This window comes from Siphateles boraxobius, unplaced genomic scaffold (genome assembly GCF_051911475.1).
Source record: "Siphateles boraxobius isolate OS27281-9 unplaced genomic scaffold, OSU_SipBor_1 86, whole genome shotgun sequence".
Classification (NCBI taxonomy): domain Eukaryota; kingdom Metazoa; phylum Chordata; class Actinopteri; order Cypriniformes; family Leuciscidae; genus Siphateles; species Siphateles boraxobius.
In genome coordinates this window covers 10,423,439-10,445,583 of record NW_027509215.1, presented here as the reverse complement: position 1 = coordinate 10,445,583, position 22,145 = coordinate 10,423,439, and the positions used below count along the sequence as shown (strand labels likewise).

General features: G+C 36.1%; 1 protein-coding gene across 12 annotated transcripts in view; it reads left to right on the top strand.

Moving 5' to 3' along the window:
* Positions 1-608: 608 nt before the first annotated feature.
* The window catches only part of tcf3a (transcription factor 3a), a 50,394-nt gene continuing 28,857 nt past the window's right edge, over positions 609-22,145 (top strand). For 6 of the 12 annotated variants that reach the window (XM_077222150.1, XM_077222148.1, XM_077222146.1 and 3 more), the window contains exons 1-4: positions 4,883-5,435; positions 7,915-8,040; positions 9,851-9,914; positions 21,818-21,888. In XM_077222150.1, coding sequence (XP_077078265.1) covers positions 7,987-8,040; positions 9,851-9,914; positions 21,818-21,888 — 189 coding nt within the window. In that variant the 5' untranslated portion in view covers positions 4,883-5,435; positions 7,915-7,986. Of the gene's footprint in view, positions 727-4,882; positions 5,436-7,914; positions 8,041-9,850; positions 9,915-21,817; positions 21,889-22,145 lie in introns of those variants that run through there. The other 6 variants (XM_077222142.1, XM_077222138.1, XM_077222139.1 and 3 more) reach the window with 5 other exon arrangements.

Sequence of the window (22,145 nt, the reverse complement as noted above, 5' to 3'; positions counted from 1 at the left end):
TTGGTCGCGCATTCAGAGTCGCCCCGTCATTGGTTCGAGCAAGTTGCCGCAGCACAGCCAATGACCGAGCTGCCTTCGTTCATTGCTGTCAGCTGTGCAGCTGCAATGCGTTTTACATAAAGACTTCAATATTCTCGAGAAAAGGAGTTTTCCCATAGCGTAAGCTACTTACGCAATAGGAGAGACCTCTCGAAAGGGAACGCTTGTTTTGGGCTTGTTTTCACGGGACTGGTTGCTTATTTGTCTCGCGAGATCTGGCAACACTCCCCCGAGTCCTTCTCATAAAAATCGGTCTAACGGCTTTCATAAAGTCGGGGAATGTTAAGTTCACATATTGTCAATAAAACAGCTATTAATACATAATAAATTTTAGGTAAAGCCCCTTTAATTGGCCATATTAGTCCATTCATGTCCTGAACAGCTGCCACGGTCCGTCTCAAAATATACTACTTTCTCATCATCATTATCATGTGTGTTTTGACTCTTATCTGTTCTAGCGTTCAGCGTATCTCTTGTCTCGAATGTGTCGGTTGTGCGAGGTTCCGGTTGCCATGGTTTCGTTGGTTTTGGCGGATGCTTTCAGTTAGCTAATCCTGCTCGATGCTCTCCAAACCCTGAGATGAATGCACTCGATGCCAGACACAGCTGGCCCTGCATTCAGGCCTGCACATTCACGGGCCCATCGACTCAATGAGCTGCGAGTCACGCGCGGACCGCCGAGCTCAGGTGAGTGTGTGTGTGTGTGTGTGTGTGTGAGAGAGAGAGTGTAAACATCAACACTCATCCTCAGTGAGCTCGAGATCATGCCGTGCAAAAGCAGCGATGTTATTCGTGAAGATTGTTTGCTTTGGCTTGGCCAGCACATCATTTAGCTTTGCTATCAGTGTGTCAGATGTGAAATATGAAATATCCCTCCAAAACAACTACAAATAGGCTATTTGTTGTTGCAGGGATATTAAACGTTAATCAAATAAAATAGATAAAACTAAAACTTTTTTTTTTTTTTTAAGAAATAGCTGACAATGCAATATTTCTCATTTTCTTTTTGTTTAGCTTGATGCACTAAATAACTGGCCTATAACTGAAACTGGAAAAAAAAATATTAATGAGAACTAAATAGACCAGTGCTGTCAAATCGATTAATCACATCTTACTTAAAAGTTTGTTTATTTAATATATATACTGTGCATGTATGTGTGTACACAAACATAAGCAACATTTTATGTTGGATGCGATTAATCGTGACAGCACTAAGAAAATACACAAAAAAATGACAAAGAAAACACAACAAAAATGTCAAAAACTAAAATGAAAGGGGGAAAAAATCTTAACAGAAAAACTCATTAAAATGTTGATAAAAACCATAATAGTATCTAAAATAACACTGATAGCAACTTTTGCGTGGGCAAAAAAGCACTCACATTTTCTTTAGAAATTATGAGCCATTTATTTTAAGATAATAATTAGTTTTATATTTTTAGCATGGTATAATTCTATAAATAAAAAATAAATGATCAAATAAATAAAAACAGTTATGTTCAATGGACCCTTTTCACAGACTGGTCATCAGCAATCGTAAATCCTGCAAAGTTTTTATATTTTCTTTTTTTTAAATGTACATTCATAACACTGTACTTAGTATTATATTACCTTTGTATGAAATAAGAAAAAAACGAGTTAACTCTACCATTAATCATTCTCTCTATTTTTTCCCCTCTTTTTTGAAAGTTGTGAAAACACTATTATGGAGTTTTTTTAAGCAAATGGGAACACACACTTTTTTTTTTTTTTTTTTTTTTCTCGTAGTCTCTAATTCACAGCTATAGAAGTTTACCCAACTATGACGACTTCTGAGAAACCCGTAAATGCAAAAAAAGCTCAATTTGTTATCATTATTATTCAGAATTATTGTATTTTATTATTTTGGCTACCGAATCTCTGAAACAAAGGATTGTGGATTGTCTGGTTGCTGGTGAAGAAGACAGCATGATGAAAAAGTTAGTGCACCCCCACACAGGCGTTAAATTCTCACACACGGCTCTATTCATTGCGGGGTTAAACTGATTGACATGCTCCCTTTCCCCGTCCCTGTTTGTGTTTCCAGTGGATTAGTGTTTCACTGACATGATGTTGCTGGTCTCGTCTGGTCCTTTCATAAATACAACACTAAACCTCCATAATCAGACCAGACGTGCTTCATTTACTGTTTTATGCTGAAGTTTATAACGGGGAGAGAGATATTTAATGATATTGAATTATAGGTTATTTTAAACCATAATGTAATATCCACCGATTTGTAACTTTATCTGGCATTTAGCCGGCGATGTGAAGCATTTGCATCGTAATATGACACATTTATGAGTGAATCAGGATATTCAACGAGAAAGAAACTTGATTTGATTGCATTGTAAAATGTTCCTATTAATATTTAATAATTTGACTGTAGGTTTTTGGCCGAGATTGACGTCAGATGAAAAGGAAAGTTATGAAATTTTGTATTATCGTATATATATGTGTACATATACTGCATCATATCACAGTAAAAACAAAATGCATTTGTAAGTACAATCAACTTGGATGTTTACGTCATTTCAACTTAAATTACATTAAAGTCCCCCAGCGGTGAATTATCCAGCTTTTAATGTTGTTTATATGTCTATATGGTGTTTTTAATATACTTTATGACAAACCATGTGTAAATTCATAAGTCGACAGCATTGCTGAGTATTTTCTCCTTAAAACTGCAGTGAACCAAAGACAGTCTCAAAAACACGCTTTGAAATCGCTGGTGTTTCTGACGTCACAAACTACCTTGTAACCAATCAGATCAACGTGTGGGCGGGCTTTACATATCATTAACAGTTAACTAGCAGGGGTTTCTCAAGAGAAGCAGTATGTATGTAGTAATATATTTTTCTGTTGATATGAAAAATCATGTTGATTTAGCAATATAGTCATTATATGATGTATATTACGATGAACTATATGCCTTTCATGTTTTTTTTTCAACTAAATGCCTATATCCCAGAACATGGTTTGTGTAACATTAGCAACACATTATTAGCTGTTTGATAACATAGTCAAGCAAAAGGCTAATGATATTAATTACCGTTATGTGTCCGACGTTGTAAAGAGCGAAACCATTGTGCAGCGTTTACCTCAGTAAGTGAGTGGAGGCGGGGCTAATTTGCATATTCATGAATCCACGTATACTAAATGAGGCAAGGGTGTAGAGTTATATGTAAGTTATTTTAAGGCATGACTAATTTTTTTCAAGGACAAACCGCTTAAATATATCATTTTGGTGATCAAAGATGAGTTTTAAGGGATAACATTATTAACTACAAGTACAATAAACTTGGATGTTTAAGTAATTTCAACTTAAATTAAATGATTTAAATGAGTTGAATCTTGTATCACTTAACTGAGCTTATTAACTAAAACTTATTTTGATGAGTTAAAGCAATGTAAACACGTTTTCATAACTCATTGATCATATACTTTTTACAGTGTACGAGTATTTCTTAATTGACGTGTCTATTGCACAAATCTTTTTCACATTTACTTTAGTTTTAATTTGGTTTGTTTAAGCGGCTGTGAATCTTGAAAACTATAAAATACAAGAGTGTAAAATTATATTTGATGTATTATATGGATTGACGTGCACTGCTGAACACCAGGATCATGAATCAAGAAAGCAAATAGGGTCAATTTGGATTTCATGTTTAGACTTTAATGTCAGGGACTGATTTTCATTAGAAAATGCCATAGTTTCAATGTCAACACCTGAGGACAGATATATATTACACATATGAATCATCAGGTCGCTGTTTGTTCATATTAATCTCTCCCCTGGTTTGGTTTCTGTGCCACAGTGACCTCAAAAGAAAAACACCAGTTAAAGGGCTGAGATGCACACGGGGGCACAGCTTCTGTTTTCCCACCACAACACCAAATGTTGTCTCTTCCTCCGCTTTAGTGGCCCTGAAAGTCCTTCTCACACCTTCAGTCAGAAGCCATTTGCTCCGCTCCAATTCTGATTATGGCTCATTCAGTTTTAGATTATCCGAGGTGTTTGCTCTCCAAATCTAAGATGGATTTAGGAAGTGCTAACACCTGCATGCTGTTTTTACAAACTCAAGGTGAAAAAAGAAACAAGTTTATTGCTTTTGCATATCAACATGTAATATGTTAGATCCCGAAGAATACCGTAGTAGGCTACTACAATGCAAAAAAACGCATAGTAATCCTACTTTTTGACTAATTAGACATGTTTTATTCTGAATATAGCCCTAATAAGGAGGATATGGGTATATAAATGGAGTTAAACTCCATTTGTGTGTTTAATTTGATCAGTTTACTGCCTATCTCACAATACTGTACTGTGGCGGGACCAGAGATCAAATCAGATGATTATATTTTCACGTGTCACACCATAGTTTTGAATGATTACCATATTGAATTAGCCTGTATATTCCAAAGAATATCACGATATAGCAATATCGAAACACCTTAGTAATACCATGGTACTTTTATTAGTGCTAGGCTATAGCATGTTTTATTTTAAACATGCCTGTTATCGTTCTATAATATTTAGCTTGGTTTCGAACGAATTTCGACACTAACTAAGCATCTGCGATCTCGTTTCTAAGACTGAATTAGCGGCATAAGTTTTTTGTTAAACAAAAAAATAACACACAGACAGTATTCCATGGCTTCCTGTTGCCATTCTTTTAAAACCTTGGTAGGGTGTGCAGGGAAGAGAGGCTTGGCTTTAGTGTTAAAAAGTGCTGTCATTGGCCATTGAATGTTTCAATCAAGCTTTCCTGGCTCCTTATTGGTCGGTTCGGTGGGTCTATCGTTCCATCTCGCACTGTTTCTCAGTCCGTCTGTCTTCAACAGTGCGTCGTCTCATTCCGCGCGGTAGTCTAGTACGGCACAATTTACAGCAAAATCCGGCTCATATGGCGATAAAGTTAGATATACTGTTCTGCGTCGTATTTAGTATTTTAATTGTGCCGCGTGTATAGTAAATTTCAAAGTAATCGCGTATTCTACACAGTCCTAGTTTTCTGGGCGTTTGAAATCGGACACCGCTACAACGTCTCCCCTCAGCGCGGAGGGATACACTATTGGGGCTGACAATGTGGACGGTGCTAAAATGTCTCCTCGGAAGATGAGATGTTACATTTGTAGCGCTCAAAAGAATTAGAATAGAACTTTAGTCAGAGTTGTATTTGAGAACAGTTACATTGTAACAACTCTTGACGCGGATTGTTCGCGTTTCCCGGGAAATACGACCCGTTTTGCACCGTGTTTTTGCGGGACCTGAGACACGGAGGGGGGAAATTTTGTCCCCCAACTTTTCTGTTTTTCCTCTCAGGCTGAAGCGCGTTTCTCTCCCGCTGGATGCCGCGCGCGTGACGGGAGAAACGGTAAATATGTGCCACGTTTATCATGTTTTATACGTGTTAATGTGCACCATTTTCACTTTTACGCGCCTGTTGTAATTATCGAACTTTTGTTGCATAGTGAATGTGTGTGAAGTGTTTTGTCTAAGAGCTTTGGTGTGTGTTGTGTGTGTGTGTGTGTGTGTGTGTGGGGTTCGAGTCCAGAGGAAACGGCTTCTTTGTTCAATACTGCCAACAATGTCAAGTTTAAAACACCATTTATAGCTCCTTTTTACCACGGTAAATGTGTGTTTACAACTTTATAGCGAATCTTCTGCCTGTTTCACATGTATATTTGCTGCAATTTGGGTATTTTTGATGGTTATAACAGATGAAAGTTTGCACTGCGGTTCAATAAAGTCATCTGTGAAGTCAATTTGACGTATTTACATTTAGCTTGATTTGTTGTGTATTGGGTTTCTTCTTATTTGCTGTTCGTCTTGTGTATGGGCCTGTTTATTTGACTTTTCTTGGGAAACAACTTTTCCTTATTGCATTTTTGGGAATAGCTTTCCCACCTTTTCCTGTGTAGGATATCCATATCGGTGTTTACATGCTTTTATTCGCTCTATTCTCCCATAAAGAGTGTTTGTACTTGTTCTTGTGTAGTTTTCAAACTTTGTGTCGAGGACCGTGTGTTTCTTTGTGTTGGAGAGGTTGGGGAAGGGGGGGGGGGTCTTGTTCACCATTTAGGGTGAACGTGGCCTGAAAAGCCTTCATGTGATTCGGCCTGTTGCTGATCATTCTGCTGTTGAGGCGTATGCATTATATTTAATCTTTTTGATGTTGTATGGATAATACATGCGGTTGCACGTGTTGTAGAAGATTAAAGCTTTGCCCTAAAGCAATACAGTTATGCTTTCACATATATTTAGTGCTATTGAATGTTAATTTGGGGTTTACTTCTAAGGTTCTTTAAAGATGTATAATGATATTAACATGCCATTATCGCTACATATGACCTAAACTACACTCATAGTGCTTAAAATATGATCATAACACTAGTGCCATGTAACATACATGTCAAAAACGCCATGCACACATGCAACATGCCCAAAAACATGATGCTGTTTTGAAATGTATAGCCTAGTATGTTAACAGTAATGAATTATGGTTTACTTTGCAAAAACCTTTTGTATAGGCTATATATATTTTTAAATGCAATGTTTTTTGCCCTGAAAACCATGGTATTTCCATTGCATACACTACTTTTAGGCTCTTTAAAATGAATTAATATTTTTATTCAGCAAGGACACATTAAAATGGATCAGAAATGACAGTAAAAACATTTCCAATAAATGCTGATCTTTTGAACTTTATCAATGAATCCTGGAAGTGAAATGTCGATTTTTCACAAAAATAGTAACTATTTAAAACATTGATAGTATAACAGCATATAAGAATGATCTCTGAAGGATCATGTGACTGAATACTGATGCTGAAAATCCAGCTTTGAACCACAGAAATAAATTACATTTTACAATATATTCACATAGAAAACAGCTATTTTAAATTGTAAAAAATATTTTACAATTTTTACTGTATTTTTCATCAAATAAATGCCTCCTTGATGAGCAGAATTGATTCTTTCAAAAACATAAATGTTTGTGCATGACCTTAAATCGCAGTATAATCATACCACATAATGCACTTTCTGATATTCCTTTAATAAACATAAATGTGCATGCCATATCAAAACGTAAAGCAATAATTGTGCTGGATTATTTGCCGTGTTTTGTGATGATGTTTCACAGTCCTCTACCTGTTGCTCATGGAGGTGCTGATTATGATTCCAGTGAAGGTGTTATTGGCGCAGTGATGATGATGAAAGTATTTTTGGATAAATCTTCTCACTTTTCTTGTGTCTGTGTGATGCAGTGCTGAGGTTTAATGAGTTGGTTCATGAATTAAGCAAAAGTGTCAAATCAAAGCACTTCCTTTTTTAACTGGCGAACTTGACGTGACATTTGTCTTTTGAAAGCAGCCAAAAATTAGTTTGCAGTTTTGTATGAAAAGCAAAATGCATGCATTGTGCATTAAAAAAATGCATATAAGAGCTTAATGTCCTAATATCTATTAAAACGTTCCATTTATGGAAATAAACTTCCATATTTCATGCTATGGAGATGTTTCAAATGCAGTTTTTCATTCCAGGAATCAGTTGTTTCGTTTGTGCGACTAACTAGTTCCCGTACTCTAGGTGTGTGTAACTGTGGGTGGGTAGGTGGGTGGTTGATGGAGACTCGCTGGTGGTCTCCCTTGGTGGTTAACTGAGCTCATATGTGGTGCATTCTGGGAAGACACTACATTAAACCACGTCTCTAATGTTGTGTAGCTCTTCGATGGAAGCCGCAACCGGATTATTTTGGATCGTACGCGTGATGCATGTCAGATTTGATTACTAGGCCCAGATACATTTAACCTGAGGTTTATTGATGTACATCATGCATCTCTTTTCCTGCAGGATCATAAACCTGTTCGAGCTGAGAGAGAGAGAGAGTCGTCGAGAAGCGGATCAAGAACACACAGGATCAGGATGGCTACGGTGGGAACCGACTTGGAGCTGAACGACCTGTTGGATTTCAGTATTGTAAGTTAATAGACTGTTCTGCTGTTAATAATACATATTATTATTGGTGAGTCAACATCAAATGTCAAGTGGAGTGACTCAAGTGCCCCAATTATGCTTTTTCTAGGGAGGCACTGATATGAAAAATTTGGCCAATACCGATAATTAAGTCGATAACCGATATATCGACCGATAAATCTGAATTCAAAATTGTATTAAATTTTTTGAGAGCCTGATTACAAAAACAAAAGTCTTACCGTTAAAAGCCATGTCCCAAACACACAATTAAAATGTTCTCATTATAATTTTACGTTTACCGATGTGACAGACTTGTTGCACTTTATTGTATATTCCTTTTTTTGAAGTGATTCCAATCATATTTCAAGCAATTCAAAAACATCATGTTGAACAGTGCGCGTCTGAAGGAAATAATACATTTATCGGCTTTAATATATCAGCCAAATTTTCTTATCAGGCCGATTAAAAATCCCTAGCTTATTCAAATATTACCTTTCATGCAGTGTGTAATAGAGCTGATTGTGAATGTAAAATTTCTGCAAAGTTTTAAGTCACAATGCACGACAAATGAAGTAATCTCATAAAAAGAATCGGTTCTGAGCTGCCGAAATGAGCCATTTGCATTGCAATTCCAGTCTCACTGTTACAAACTTATGTAACTATGAAACAAATTTGCATAATGCCAGCCTGTGGTCTTCATTGGCTGTCAGCGAACAGCGTCTCCTTTGCTCCGCCTTCAAACACTAGTTGTAACTGAGACTGCAAGAGTTTGGGTTTTGTAGTCAACGCTATTTTTAGTGCTACAAATCCACTTTGCTGAACTTCAAAAGTATGAGGAATTGATACGGGAAAAACTACGCCGTTGTTTGTATCACTGGTAATCAAGTGTTGAGGAAGAGCTGAAAAACAGATTTGGTAATGGTGTTTTGTTTCCGATGTGGACTGTAAGCCGTCGACCAATTACAGCAGACTGGGGTATCTGACCAATCAGAGCAGAGCTGCTCTCAGAAAGGCGGGGTTTAGAGAGACTGAATCTTCGAATAAAGTGTTTCTCAGACTGAGAGAAAAGAGCTGATGCTTCAATGTGTATTATAAGAAAATTAAAGGTTTAAAAAAAATTTTTTTTTTACATTGTATGCATTTAAAGCTGATGTTGGAGACTCCAAAACACAATCAAAAACCTTAAAATAGCATAATAGGGGCACTTTAAACAGTAAAGGTACAAGAGACAGCTGTATTTTGACTATTAATGGCCAAACTTGCATATATATATATATATATATATATATATATATACACACTTCTATACACTCTTTAATTAAACTGCAAAAGGTGATGTAAACACACCCCTTTCCTTAATTCATAAAGTGTCATGGACTGAAAAAAAAACATTTGGTGTAATATTTGTTTTGAAACCATTTCCTTTCATAAATTGTTAATTTCATAATTACAAACAATTGGAAAGTAACACATTGAATAAAACATGTTTTGTTTTTAAGTACAAAGACAAAGTAAAACGACTCCAGTTATATTTACAACTTTGAATTTTATTTATTTTAGTACTATTTTTTTTTACAGTGTAGCAGATTTGATTGTGTCTGTAAATGGTTTCACATCAGAGCTGTTACTATATCGTGTGTTTAGGAGTTTATTTAAATGGGAAAAGGTGATTTTTACACTTTATTTCAAACCTAAAACCTAGAAATAAAGTTATTTGTGGACTATTACTGATGCATAAGATCGGTAATAAGCATATGATGTTTTTTTTTTAAGCTGTGGTGTGTTTTTAAATGATATTTTCTCTCTTTGGTAGTTGTTCCCTCATCAGATGCCAAACGGGAAGAGCCGAGGCCCAGCTTTACCCAGCAGTCAGTTCGGTAGGCACTTTAAAATTATTTACTTTTTTATACTATGACTGATTCAGGATGGAGGGGAACTGATATAATCTGTTGTCGACTCTCACAGTTTTGGAAGATTCGCTAAATGGATTTTAACATGGTAAATATTCAGCAAATGAACAGGCATTTGGTACAGAAATCGACACACGTGTCGTTGTCGTTATAATCCCAGTGTTTGCGAAGCCTGTTTGATCCTCGTCATTCTGATCTGTGTTGCTCTCGCCGTTTCATGTTCTCAGCTGTCGCCCCTCCATCATGGGGGAGGAGAGGATGATGGGAAATGAGTCGTCCTCTCAACCCCTGCGAACAATGTCAACAAACATTAAAACAACAGGCAAAACAACCCCCCACCGCCGATGCACATCTCCCCCAAATTCAGTCTCTGTTCGTTACGGAGGTTCAGATTGAAGTCTTTGTTTATGAGTGAATCTCCTGAAATCGAATTTCTTTTTGCAGTGTTTTAATGTATTGTTTGTAATTTAGTGTTCATCTAAAATGGAAGCATTGCACCGTGACACTATATACTGTTGCTAAACTGTATAATATCAATTTATTATTTCACTAGAGAAAACTATTACACAGCTCTTTACGACAGCCCGCCAAAATAAAAGTTTGGTTTAACTTGAAGAAATTACAGCAGAATGTAGCTACTTATCAATGTAATTATAACAGTAAAATTATTAAAAATAATTTTTATTTTTATCTCATTCTTTTATCTCATGGTTTTTTTTTAATACTCCTATTTTTTTTTTAAAGAATATCACAATTTTTCTTCATTGTTTTAATTTTAAGAGTAAACCTCTGTTGTGCAGCGCTTTTTTTGCCAAAAAATTAAAGGAATTATTACATTTTAGTTTATTTACGTTTATGTTTTATGCCTTCATTTGATTTCCACCATGATAAGAAATTTGTATTTAATCAAAAATCTAGAAAAAGTAAAACAGTTAACATAATTTCTGAAAAAACTAAACATTAAATATTATCTTAAAATAATTTATTTAAATAAATATTATTATTATTAAAAACAAAGTTGTTTGAATGTTATGAATTAATTAGACATACTTTTTGATATATTAATTTGATAGAGCCATTTCGTTTTAATGGTTTAAGAAAATTTTCCAGAAAAATGTAAACACCGAAAACTGAATTTTGGGGGAGGAAAAAAATTAAGAAATTACATCTAAAGTGTATGCGTTTAATGATTTAAATTAATTAGACATGCTTTTGATACTAAAATGTAATTTTAACCATTCAAAAAATAAAATCAGAATATTTAAAATGGGAGGAAAAAATGATTTTAGGCCCTAATTTCACAGGGCCCTATTATTGTTAATAAAAGTCAATGGTTTTCAACTTAGTGTTTTTCAGATTAGCCTCTATTGTGTTTCGCTGAAGAAAGTCATACAGGTTTGAATTGAGTAAATGATGATTTTTTTTTTTTTTTGGTGAAATATTGCATTAAGCTGGTGTGATCTGTTTGAAACGAGATCTGGTCAGGCGATGATGGTCTCTACGGCAGACGGTTGGTGTCATTGTCCAAATCCTCCATGCAAAGGACAAAAAGTTCTTCATAAGTCAATAGATGACATGTGGAAGAGTGTATAGTTTCAGCATGGCGCTGATTGAGAGAATATGAGAGTTATGGCTGAAGAATCTGCTCGTCGTTAGATCAACACAAAGAGTAAAACCACATGCTTTCTTTTTGAACTTTTTTTGTGTGACTTTGAATAGCAAGAGACTCGTCCTGCCCAACTTGTACGCTTTGTAATTTAATACTTGATTATTTGCCATTTTGTTTTGAGTGAAATTCTGTTGCTTGTGAATTGACACGATTAGGATTTTGTGTTTTACTCGTTGTGAAGTTTGAGGAGGGTGTTTGCGTGAAGATTTGAGTCTGTCACCGGCCACAGAGTTTCATTTACTGAGTACCTGAAACTGAGAATAAGAGAGATATTTATAACAGCAGAACTCGTGTTGAAAATGCAGAGAAATGCAAAGTATCATGAACAGGAAAGAAAAATCGCCATCCTGGCGCATAGCTATTAGTAGGGCTAAATATTCAGTCTTTTGACAACATCATTCTATTAATGTATTTGCTTTGAAATAACTTTCCTTTGAACCGTCATTATTGCAGTATTAATTAAAAAAGTTCAATGCAAGAAACGACATACTGTAAAAATCTGTGCCTATAGACCTTATGTAGCCACGCCCCTTTTCAGCGCTGAGCTCGTTGTCTTTTGACTTCCGGTCTTTATTTTCACAGCGATCTTGCGTAGTTATGATTGAACGGCTCGTTTAAAATATTTCCAAGGTCCATTTGTTAAGACATATGCTTTACATTGCTTATGATAAACATTACAATGCTCATGATAACTTTCGTTAACTCTACAATAAGTAAATCTACTTCACCAGCTAATTACTCCTGGACAGCGATGCCATAGAAATATACAGAGCGACTGCAAAAACGGAAGTTCAAAGACAATACGCTAAAGATGGCGGCGTCCTCGTTTCTCTGGTCCATAAGGTCTATACGAGCACTAAGATATAACATGTCAAATTAAAGGCACAATATGTAAGATTTTTCTATTAAAATATCCAAAATCCTGTGTGTACGTATTTACCATGTTACAGTCGTATTTACAATGTTTACTATAGTAATGGTTAGCGCGCATGTAAATATCTCTGCCTTATACGGTGATCAGAATCCACATCGTATCACAAACAGAAGTTATTTCTCAAAATTGCTGCAGTTTTGAGCTAAAATGATTTTTAAATGCTGATGTTAGCTGGTATATGAAATTAGCCGTTGGCCCCGAAAGTGATAACGCGGCTATTGATTTTTATATCACTAAAATCATCCCACATATTATAAACACTCAATATAGTGCCCATCCCTAAACAGCTAGACTGATATTATACACTAGTGTGGCGTTTGATATGCAGGCTGAATCAAAATAACCTGTGATAAGCTTATGAGTCACATGCAGTGAGAACGAGTAATAAATCAAGTTGAGAGACGTTCCTGTTGAACACGATGTTTCAGTGTTTGTGTGTCTGGGACCCTTGTAGCCCATGACTCAAGTGTGACTCGCTCAGCGTTTCTCTCCTCATAATTATAGCTCTGGTGTGTTTGTGTGGCTGTATCTGCCCTGAGTCACTCCGTTGGCTCACGACTCGCTCACGATCCCCGCAGGCCTGAAACTCTGTCATGTATGTACCGTGTAATTAGCGTGTCTGTTCGGGCAGGTAGAGCCGTTCACAGAGCTCAGGACGACTCGACTCTCGGCTAGCGTGATTCATCTGCTCATAAACGGAGGAGAACGAGGGACAACCTGATCTTAGATGATTGAAATGCACTAATATACTTTTCTAGGGTCAGAGCTCCAGACAAAAATAAGAAAAAAATTGTTCTGACTGAGTAAAAAAATAGGGGCCAAATACATTTTTTAAAATAATTAAGAGTTCAATAATTTTATTATTGATTATTATTAATATATATTATTATTATTGATTAAGATTATTTAATAATCTTTGATCACCAAAATTACATATTTAAATGTTTTTTCTTTGGAAAACAAACAACTCGTGTCTTAAAATATCTTGAATGTAACTCGGCACCATTGCCTCATTTAGTATGCACGGTTCTATGAATATGCAAATGAGCCCCGCCTCCACTCCCTCACTCACTCAGAGATCCCCTCATTGACGATCACACGTTGATCTGATTGGTTACAAGGTAGTTTGTGACGTCAGAAACACCAGCGATTTCAAACTGTGTTTTTAAGACTGTCTTTGGTTCACTGCAGTTTTAAGGAGAAAATACTCAGCAATGCTGTCGACTTATGAATTTACACATGGTTTGTCAAGTAATTCTGTCCTTTTACAGCATCAGCATTTTCATCCATCTTGTGGATGTCCTGAACTAAGATTCCCTAAAAGTAGAAACTGATTTGCTTTTCCTACTTGAGAACTTCGTTCAGTCATAAAGAATCGTTCTTTACACAGAATCTGAACTAATGTCACAAACTATAATAATGTCAGCATCACATTCCAATTTCTGTTCTTCTTATTTATTCCGATTCTTATCGATTCCTAATTTCTATTCCAATAATAAAATAAAATAAACCTTATCAAATATTCACATTTAGTCTTATTGCAAATCATTTAATTGTATCTGAATATCATAAACTAAAATCAACAGGCTAAAGAACACGAACACAAGGAGCATTTGCCTACGGTATAAAAACACCATACCAAAAACAACCTGCCTAACTAATATATATTTCAAGTAGGGCTGCACGATACATCGTGTTAGCATCGATATCGCGATGTGCGCATCCACGATAGTCACATCGCAGGATGTGCGATGTAAGTAGCCTTAGGGATCGTAGTTGATCCGTGATTCATGATCAGTACGGGCCAGCAGCTCCCCGGCCCGTAACGCTTGCGATTCGCGGATTAATTGCAAAGTTTAACCATCATATAGTGAAACTTTATCATTTGGATGTGTTTTTAAGTCCTGTCAGTTTAAAAATCAAGCGTAAGAAGACTGGAACTTGCGCGTTGTTTTCTGTGAGCCGGGCAGACGCAAAGATCAGTGGTCTTTCTCTTATTTCTGAGCTTGAACGAACACGAGAATTCAAAATAAAGTCAGAATGCCCTTCCTGCATTGAACATTTTTTGGCGGCCGCCAAAGCGTATTTTTGTCCCGCCAAAGCCTTATTTGACCGGTGAGTGATAGATGACTGACTGCTGCGCTTGTTAAACTGAGAGAACGAGCTGAGAAAGAGAGAGAGCTCGGTCGCGCGCGCACTCACACCGTCTTCAAACTGTCTTGCTCTCTCTCTCCCTCGTGCATATTAATGAGTTAAGTTGACTGAATATCTTTGAGAATACACGATGGTAAAAGGTCGGAAGACCGAAGTTTCACGTGAAGCATTCGGATGTATTTTTGTCCTGAACTACCGCTGGTTGTGAATTGGGCTAGAAAAATCTTCTCTGAAAGGCACCTTCAGATAAACCACACTTTCAATAAACAAACGACAACAACAAAAAAATCTATCCAGTGATGAAATGTTTTCTGTGTTGAGACAAATCTAGTGCGATGTCCTAACTGCCGGGATAATCACACAACGTGTGCCGTGGTCCATTAATACACGTCTGATTCGCGAACTAATGACTCCTTTGAACCGATTCACTTTAATGAATGGTTCAAATTTAACACCGAACTCACGAGACATAACAAATCGGTAACACTTTACAATAAGGTTCCATTTATTAAACTCTAGTTAACGACATTAGTTAACTATAATAGTTCCTATGCAGATTTACTCCATTACAAAATTACCCCAGTCATTCTTTCCAAAGTCATCTGGTGAAATTGTTTTCATATCGCGATATATATCGCAGAAAAATAGAATATCGCAATGTAATTTTTTCCCAATATCGTGCAGCCCTAATTTCAAGCACTAATAAAGACATGTAAACACAAAAAGAACAGATAAAAAATTAGCAATCACAAAAAATAGATACAACTGAACAAAGATAAGATTGAAATAGTGTTTTAAGATTTTCAGGTATTCAGGTAAAGGAATTGCAATCCAATTTAAAATAACACCGCACTTTTGGAATAAAATTTATTCAGTCTAGAACGAATTATTTTTTTCTTTTTCTCTTTTGTGTTTTTATTAGTGTTATTATAAAGACGGCAGCAGGAATATTAGGCTACTGTCATTTTAAGAGTTGCACGGATCCAATATACTGATACACACACTTGCATTACTGAAAACAGCACGCGAGTTATCTCATGCTTGAATGGTTTAAAGTTATATTTAAATGCTCACAAAGGAATCGATAAGAGGAATGGAATTTTTTATTTTATAACAAGTATTCGATTCGAGAATAAAATCGAGTTTCTATTCCCGACCCTAGTTGTCGTATGTCTTTCACCTAATCTATTTCTCTTCATTAGTAATATCTGAAAGAGATTTGGTGAAAGCTCTTCACATGCTGTTCATTTTCATTAATTTCTTTATGTAGACAACAGGTTAAATAATAGGATTATTTGATATAGTGCATATAATAAGCAAAATGCCCCTTTCTGCAGTTATTTTTCTTGCTGACTAACGAGTTTATAAGCATTAAATGGCTTTTCTGAGGTAAATTTGACATGATGCTGTTTTATAAACTCTCTTTCCGAGGTGTAAATGCAGATTGAGCGATTTATTAGTCAAGCCACATTAAAGAGCGACAAAACCACATTTATTGCTTGTATTTTGTGATAAAATTGACAGGATTTGAAAGCTAAAAGTTTGTTTACTGAAATCAGCAAACACATTAAATGTGATTAGTACAAATCTTAATGTGATTATGTATGGCTGCGCTACAAATAAAGTAAAGTTCAGGCAGTAACAGAAACCAGCAAAGATTAAAAGATATTGAGGATATGAATCCATATCAGTATCGATTAATAACGAGAATTGTTAACGATTAGTCGGCGTCCACACAGCTGACGTGTTTATCTGTTGTAGTTTATCCACGTTTGTGGACACGACTGCACTCTTACAGTACTAGTACTATTAAAAATAGTATTTAATACACATACTATTATCAACGATGATGGATGCGAAAAACTTTAACAATCTTAATAATATTCTAAAAAGTGTAATGAAATTAAATATGAACAGTGTCTTCCTACATTTAAATTATTCATCCAAAATGTGCCAAATTCCGCTTTATACAGTAAATCACTTTTTTTTTTCTTTTTTTTTTTACTGGAATCCGTTATTTCATTTGTTTTCTGTATAGAGTGCTGAAGTTATGACGTCACTTTGTAGGCCAAAACACGCAAGTGAGTTTTTAGCACTTCCAGTTCCCTCGCCCTAAAGTCTATGGGTTTTTTGAATGAGTTTTTGCTAAATGGCCTGAAATAAGGTCTGTGGTTAACAAAGCCTCTAAATATTTTCACGTTTTGATCTATGACATAAAACGCACCAGTTATAACCTGCTTGTGGTTTTTTAAACTTTATTCAATCCCCTCCAGAAAAACGCGATTATGCGATCGCTGAATTCAATGCATAATCAGCCAAAGTCCGCATATTCATGCGGGGGCCACACTTTTTCAAATACGCCGCACTTTCGCCGCATAAATTGCCGATTTCCGTGCAAAATATGCGGGGCTTGCATGATTTCATAATCCTCGCATTTTCGTTGCAAAAAAGTCACATATATCTTAGCAGAAAGTTGAAAAATGTTGCATTTGCTTCACACAAGAGCAGCCATTTCCCCCTGTTTCCGTGGGAACGTTATGAAGTGACGCAATTACGCGACGGGATTCAGCTCACAGCTGAAGTTATTGCAGAGGCCAGACAGACTCACGGAGGCGATTGGCAGCTCACAACTCGCTCTTTATTCCCAAATCGAACTCGTATAACTGTCTGTCACACGTTCTACCGTCACATCGTTACTTAATAAACAAAATAAGATAAAAGAAGTAGCATCAAACAGAAATGACCCACACACATGGGGTGTCCGAGGCGCACGTACAATATAACACTGCAGACAGTTCAACAGGGAGCGCGAGCTCTTAAAGGGGCCACACCTTATTTACACTCGTTACAGTCTGAAATAAAACAAGATGAGAAATTAAATATTCCCAGCACTTTCTATGATGTAGTATGCTTGCTTATCAAAGGAAGTAATAAGAAATGTCTCTTTACATTAAGGTAGTAGCCTAGTGAGAACAGGGTGTTGGGGGAATCACTTTTTTTCTCCTTTTCATCAAACCGCAGTTTTTACAAGTTCCCTCAATTTCATCGCATAAAATTGCATGAATATCCCGCATATTCCATCGCATTTTAAAGAAAACGGGCTGCATAATCAAGGATTTTTGCCCGCAACAATCGCAAAAAAACTCTGCGTTTTTCTGGAAGGACTGTTTATTGTGTTTGCTTGTGGTTTTTTAAACTGTATATAGGCTTCGAAATGTATACATTTTGGATTAACTTGTAAAGATTATCTTGATAGACAAAACGTGTAAGGGTCACAACTCTTTGTTGAACACAGATCTTATTTTTTGCAATTTTCCAAAAGTCTGTGGGGAAAATGCATAGCTTTTCGATCGAGGGAACCCGTGCGCCGCTAACTTCCGAGTTGTCCTACAAAGTGACGTCATAACTTCGGACTCTATTGCCTTGATTAAAGGGCCCTACTTGTGTTCAGTTTAAAAATGTCTTGTTTATTTTTCACCGTTTTGTGCATTTCAAACATTTTGCATGCACTTAAAATGATGATTTCTCTGAATGCTTTTAAAGCATTTAGCAGAAGAGTTTCCTTCCTCTAACAAGGTCCTGCAGGAGTGTTTTAAAAGCATCATCTGGTTGATGAATGTCCAGAGCAGTGCAAGAATCCCGAAGCTCAAATATAACCCAACATGATTCCTATACGATGGTCTGCTTTATTTGCTAGCTTTGGCTTCACTGTTACTGTGAGATGTTCAGACGTGCGTCAGGTCGTGTTTCTCACCTGTTCGTGGTGTACATAAAGCGTGGTTGTGATTTGGAGAGGTCGCTGGCCTCCAGAACGGATCAGCTGTAACCATTAGACGCTCAAACACGTAGCAGATGCTTTTTATTGGGCCTGCAGAGCAAAGTTTTGTTTATTCAGGTGCGGAGGGGAATGTCTCATAACTTCAGCCATTCGCTATTAATGTAAAGAGATCTTTATGGACGTCTGGAGAGCAAAAGGGGCTTTTTGTGAATGAATTTCTCACTTTTCCTCCCACTAATCAGTTTGTTAATTGGAGTGAATGTTCAGTGCGCTTATGAATATGGATCACCTCTATTTTTGAGTTTTTTTTCATACTGTGCTGATATGTCATCACCCTCCTGTTGTTTCTCGCACAGTATTTCACAGTATTAGCTGTCTTTCATCTCTGTCTCTCTTTCCCACCCGCCACGGATAGCTGAAAATACAAATCTCACTTCCCCTGTACCTGAAACACTCGACATGATCAAAAACTGACCGTACTTACTGGTACTTCATTAATGCACAGTCTTGGTCTCATTGTTAATGATTCATCAGTTCACTTTATTCTAAAAAAATCAAATTTTTCCTTAAAATATAATAACTTGCTCCTCCAGTGAAATGACTTTCATTTTGACTGAAATCTCAATTTGATTGAAGTCCTCTTGCTTACCCTAACCCAGAAGCTATCGAGCTGCCTATTTATTCAAGCATTTATTCATTAATGTGTTTATGACTTTATTTGAGTATATTTCTGTATTTACACATTTATTTGTGCATTCATTTATGCATTTACCTATTTATGCATTTTTTATGCATTTATCTATTTACTCATTTATTCATGCATTTATCTATTAATGTATAAGTTTTATACATTTGTTTATGCATTTATTTATTTATGCAAATATGCACTCATTTATGCATTTTTCTATTATGCATTTGTTTATTTGAGTTTATTTATGCATTTATTTATTGTAGCATATATTGGTCAGTGTAGGATATATATAAGCCTAATATTCATAACAACCTTCCTATTTTTACATTTTGATTACCTTAACCGTCATCAAGCGTTCACTTAAAGTTAATCTTCAGTAACACAAATAAATGTAATAACGCTTATTTTAATCTTCAGCAGATCTCCTAATAATTACCCATCTTTCATACTTTCAATTATCATATAACATTTAAAAAAAAAATATTTTTAGTATGGTATTCTATTTACAAAGTTTAGTATTTTAACTATACTTTTTCTCGTGAGCTCATTCTGCGGATGCCGTCTCGTCTGTGAGGATGATGATCCACCGGCTTCAGGAAGTCGCGTTATTGTTAAATCGTAATGAACTTTCCGTCCTCATTGTGTGGGAGCAGCTCGTCTGCACTAAAGCAACGGTAGTGCTTGAATAATTCTTTCCTGTTTTGCTGGTTCTGCTCCGTCAGTGGTGTGTGTACTCGACTGTGTGTGCTGTTGTGTTGTCCCTTGCCATTTTATTGAATTTGCTGACACAAGCCTGCGACCCCCCCCCACCCGAGGATCGTGGAAATGTCTCTAAAGTCGTAATTCACTCTTCCGCCGTACTTCTGTTCCGCTCCATCGCCGGCTCTGTCATGATCACCCCCCCTTCCCTCTTTTTAATTAGACAACAAAACAAAAATGCATATTCATAAGCAGAGAACTCATTAATATGCACAATTATGCAAATCAGCACACAATTAAGCTTCTCCTCTCCAGAGATGTTTGCGAGCGTCAAGGCGCAGACGGGGGGGGGGGGGGGGGGGGCGGTTTCGGGAAATTTCTGCACCATCAATCTTTAAAAATCTTCCGTTCGGTGTCTTTCTAGCCTTTGTGTGCATTTTTACGAGTTACAGCGCAAATATTCTGTGACATTTGTGGTTTTAAAACCTTTGAGGTTTTGGTCGACGGCTCACCTCACGCGTCAAATCACACAGAAGCCGGCACATATAGAGATGCAACACACAAACACAGTTTCGACCATCGAGCTTCAGTCAGGTCATCACCTGACCTGATAATGCACCGCTTGTGGGGAAGATCTGACACTGAACGAACGCTGCCGGAACATCTTTCTGAAATCTCTTTGTGAAAGAGGCTTAAGATGCTCGTCTTATGGGGTTTTCCAGTAAACCTGAAATCAGCCTACAGGGCTCGTTAAGAGCTATTAGTCCACTAGCCATTCAGCCAACACACTGACTAATTCATTTTTAAAATATGTTTTGCACACATTTCTAACTCCACACTCTCTTCTGTGGCAGGGTTCATTTATGCATCTTTTTTATACATTTACGCATTTATTTAATGCATTTGTTTGACTTTATTTGAGTTTGTTTTTATGCATTTATTTATTAACGCATTTATTTGTGCATTCATTTATTTAATGCATTTTTTATGCATTTATTTATTTATTAAATGTATCAATACATTTATGAATTTAGTTATGACTTCATTTTTAGGTTTATTTCTACATATGTATCTATGCATTTATGTATCTATTTATACACATAGATTTATACATATTTTTATTTATTTATGCATTTTTATTTATTTATTGTAGCATATATTGGTCAATGGTCAGTGTTGGATATATTAGCCAAGATTTAATGATAATGTTTCTCTTTTTACATGTTGATTACCATATTTCTAACTGAACACTCTTTTCTGTGACGGGTTTTCAAAAGTACTACATGATTATTTGTCGTTTTTACTGTGCATTGTTTTGATGTATTTATTATATGAATTGCATTAAAATATACAGTATCTATAAAATGTTTATAAAAGAGATTTTTGTACAGAAATTAATACTTTTATTCAGCACAGACACAATTAAATTCATCAAAAGCCACATTTATTATGTTACTGAAGATTCAATTTCAAATAAATGCTGTTTTTTTTTTTTAAATATACTTTTATCAAAAAATCATGGAAAAAAATGCAGCACGGTTTCCACAAAAATATGAAACCGTTTTCAATTGATGATAATCATAAATGTTAATGAGCATCAAATCATCATATTATACTGATTTCTGAAGGATCATGTGACACTGAAGACTGGAGTAATGATGCTGAAAATTCAGCTTTGATCACAGGAATAAATTGCACTTTACTATATATTCACATAGAAAACAGCTGATTTAAATGATTATAATATTTCACAATTTTTACAAAATTTTTGATCAAATAAATGCAGCCTTGAGACTTCATTCAAACATCTTACCGACCCCAAACTTTATTATTTTAGTGTAGATAAAACAGTATACATTTATAATGTCAAATTGATTATTGGCCATGATGTAAAAGCAATTATTGTTTATCTGTTTCTTAATACCGATGTTTGTTTGTGTTTCAGATTTAGATGAAAGAAGTGGATCAGGCACTTGGGGTTCAGGAGAAGCGAACGGTCCCTCGTTCGGTGCACGGGTACGAACACACACACACACACACACACACACACACACACACACACACACACACACACACACACACACACACACACACACACACACACACACACACACACACACACACACACGCAGCGTATCTCATGCTTCGCTTGTACCATTAGATCTTAATCCCTAAAGCAAACAATCCCGGCTGGACTAGATATCTGGTCCACTTTAAGACGTCTCCTATTTTGTTTTGAAGGAAAGTGGCGTGTATCTTTAGATCGTGAGCTC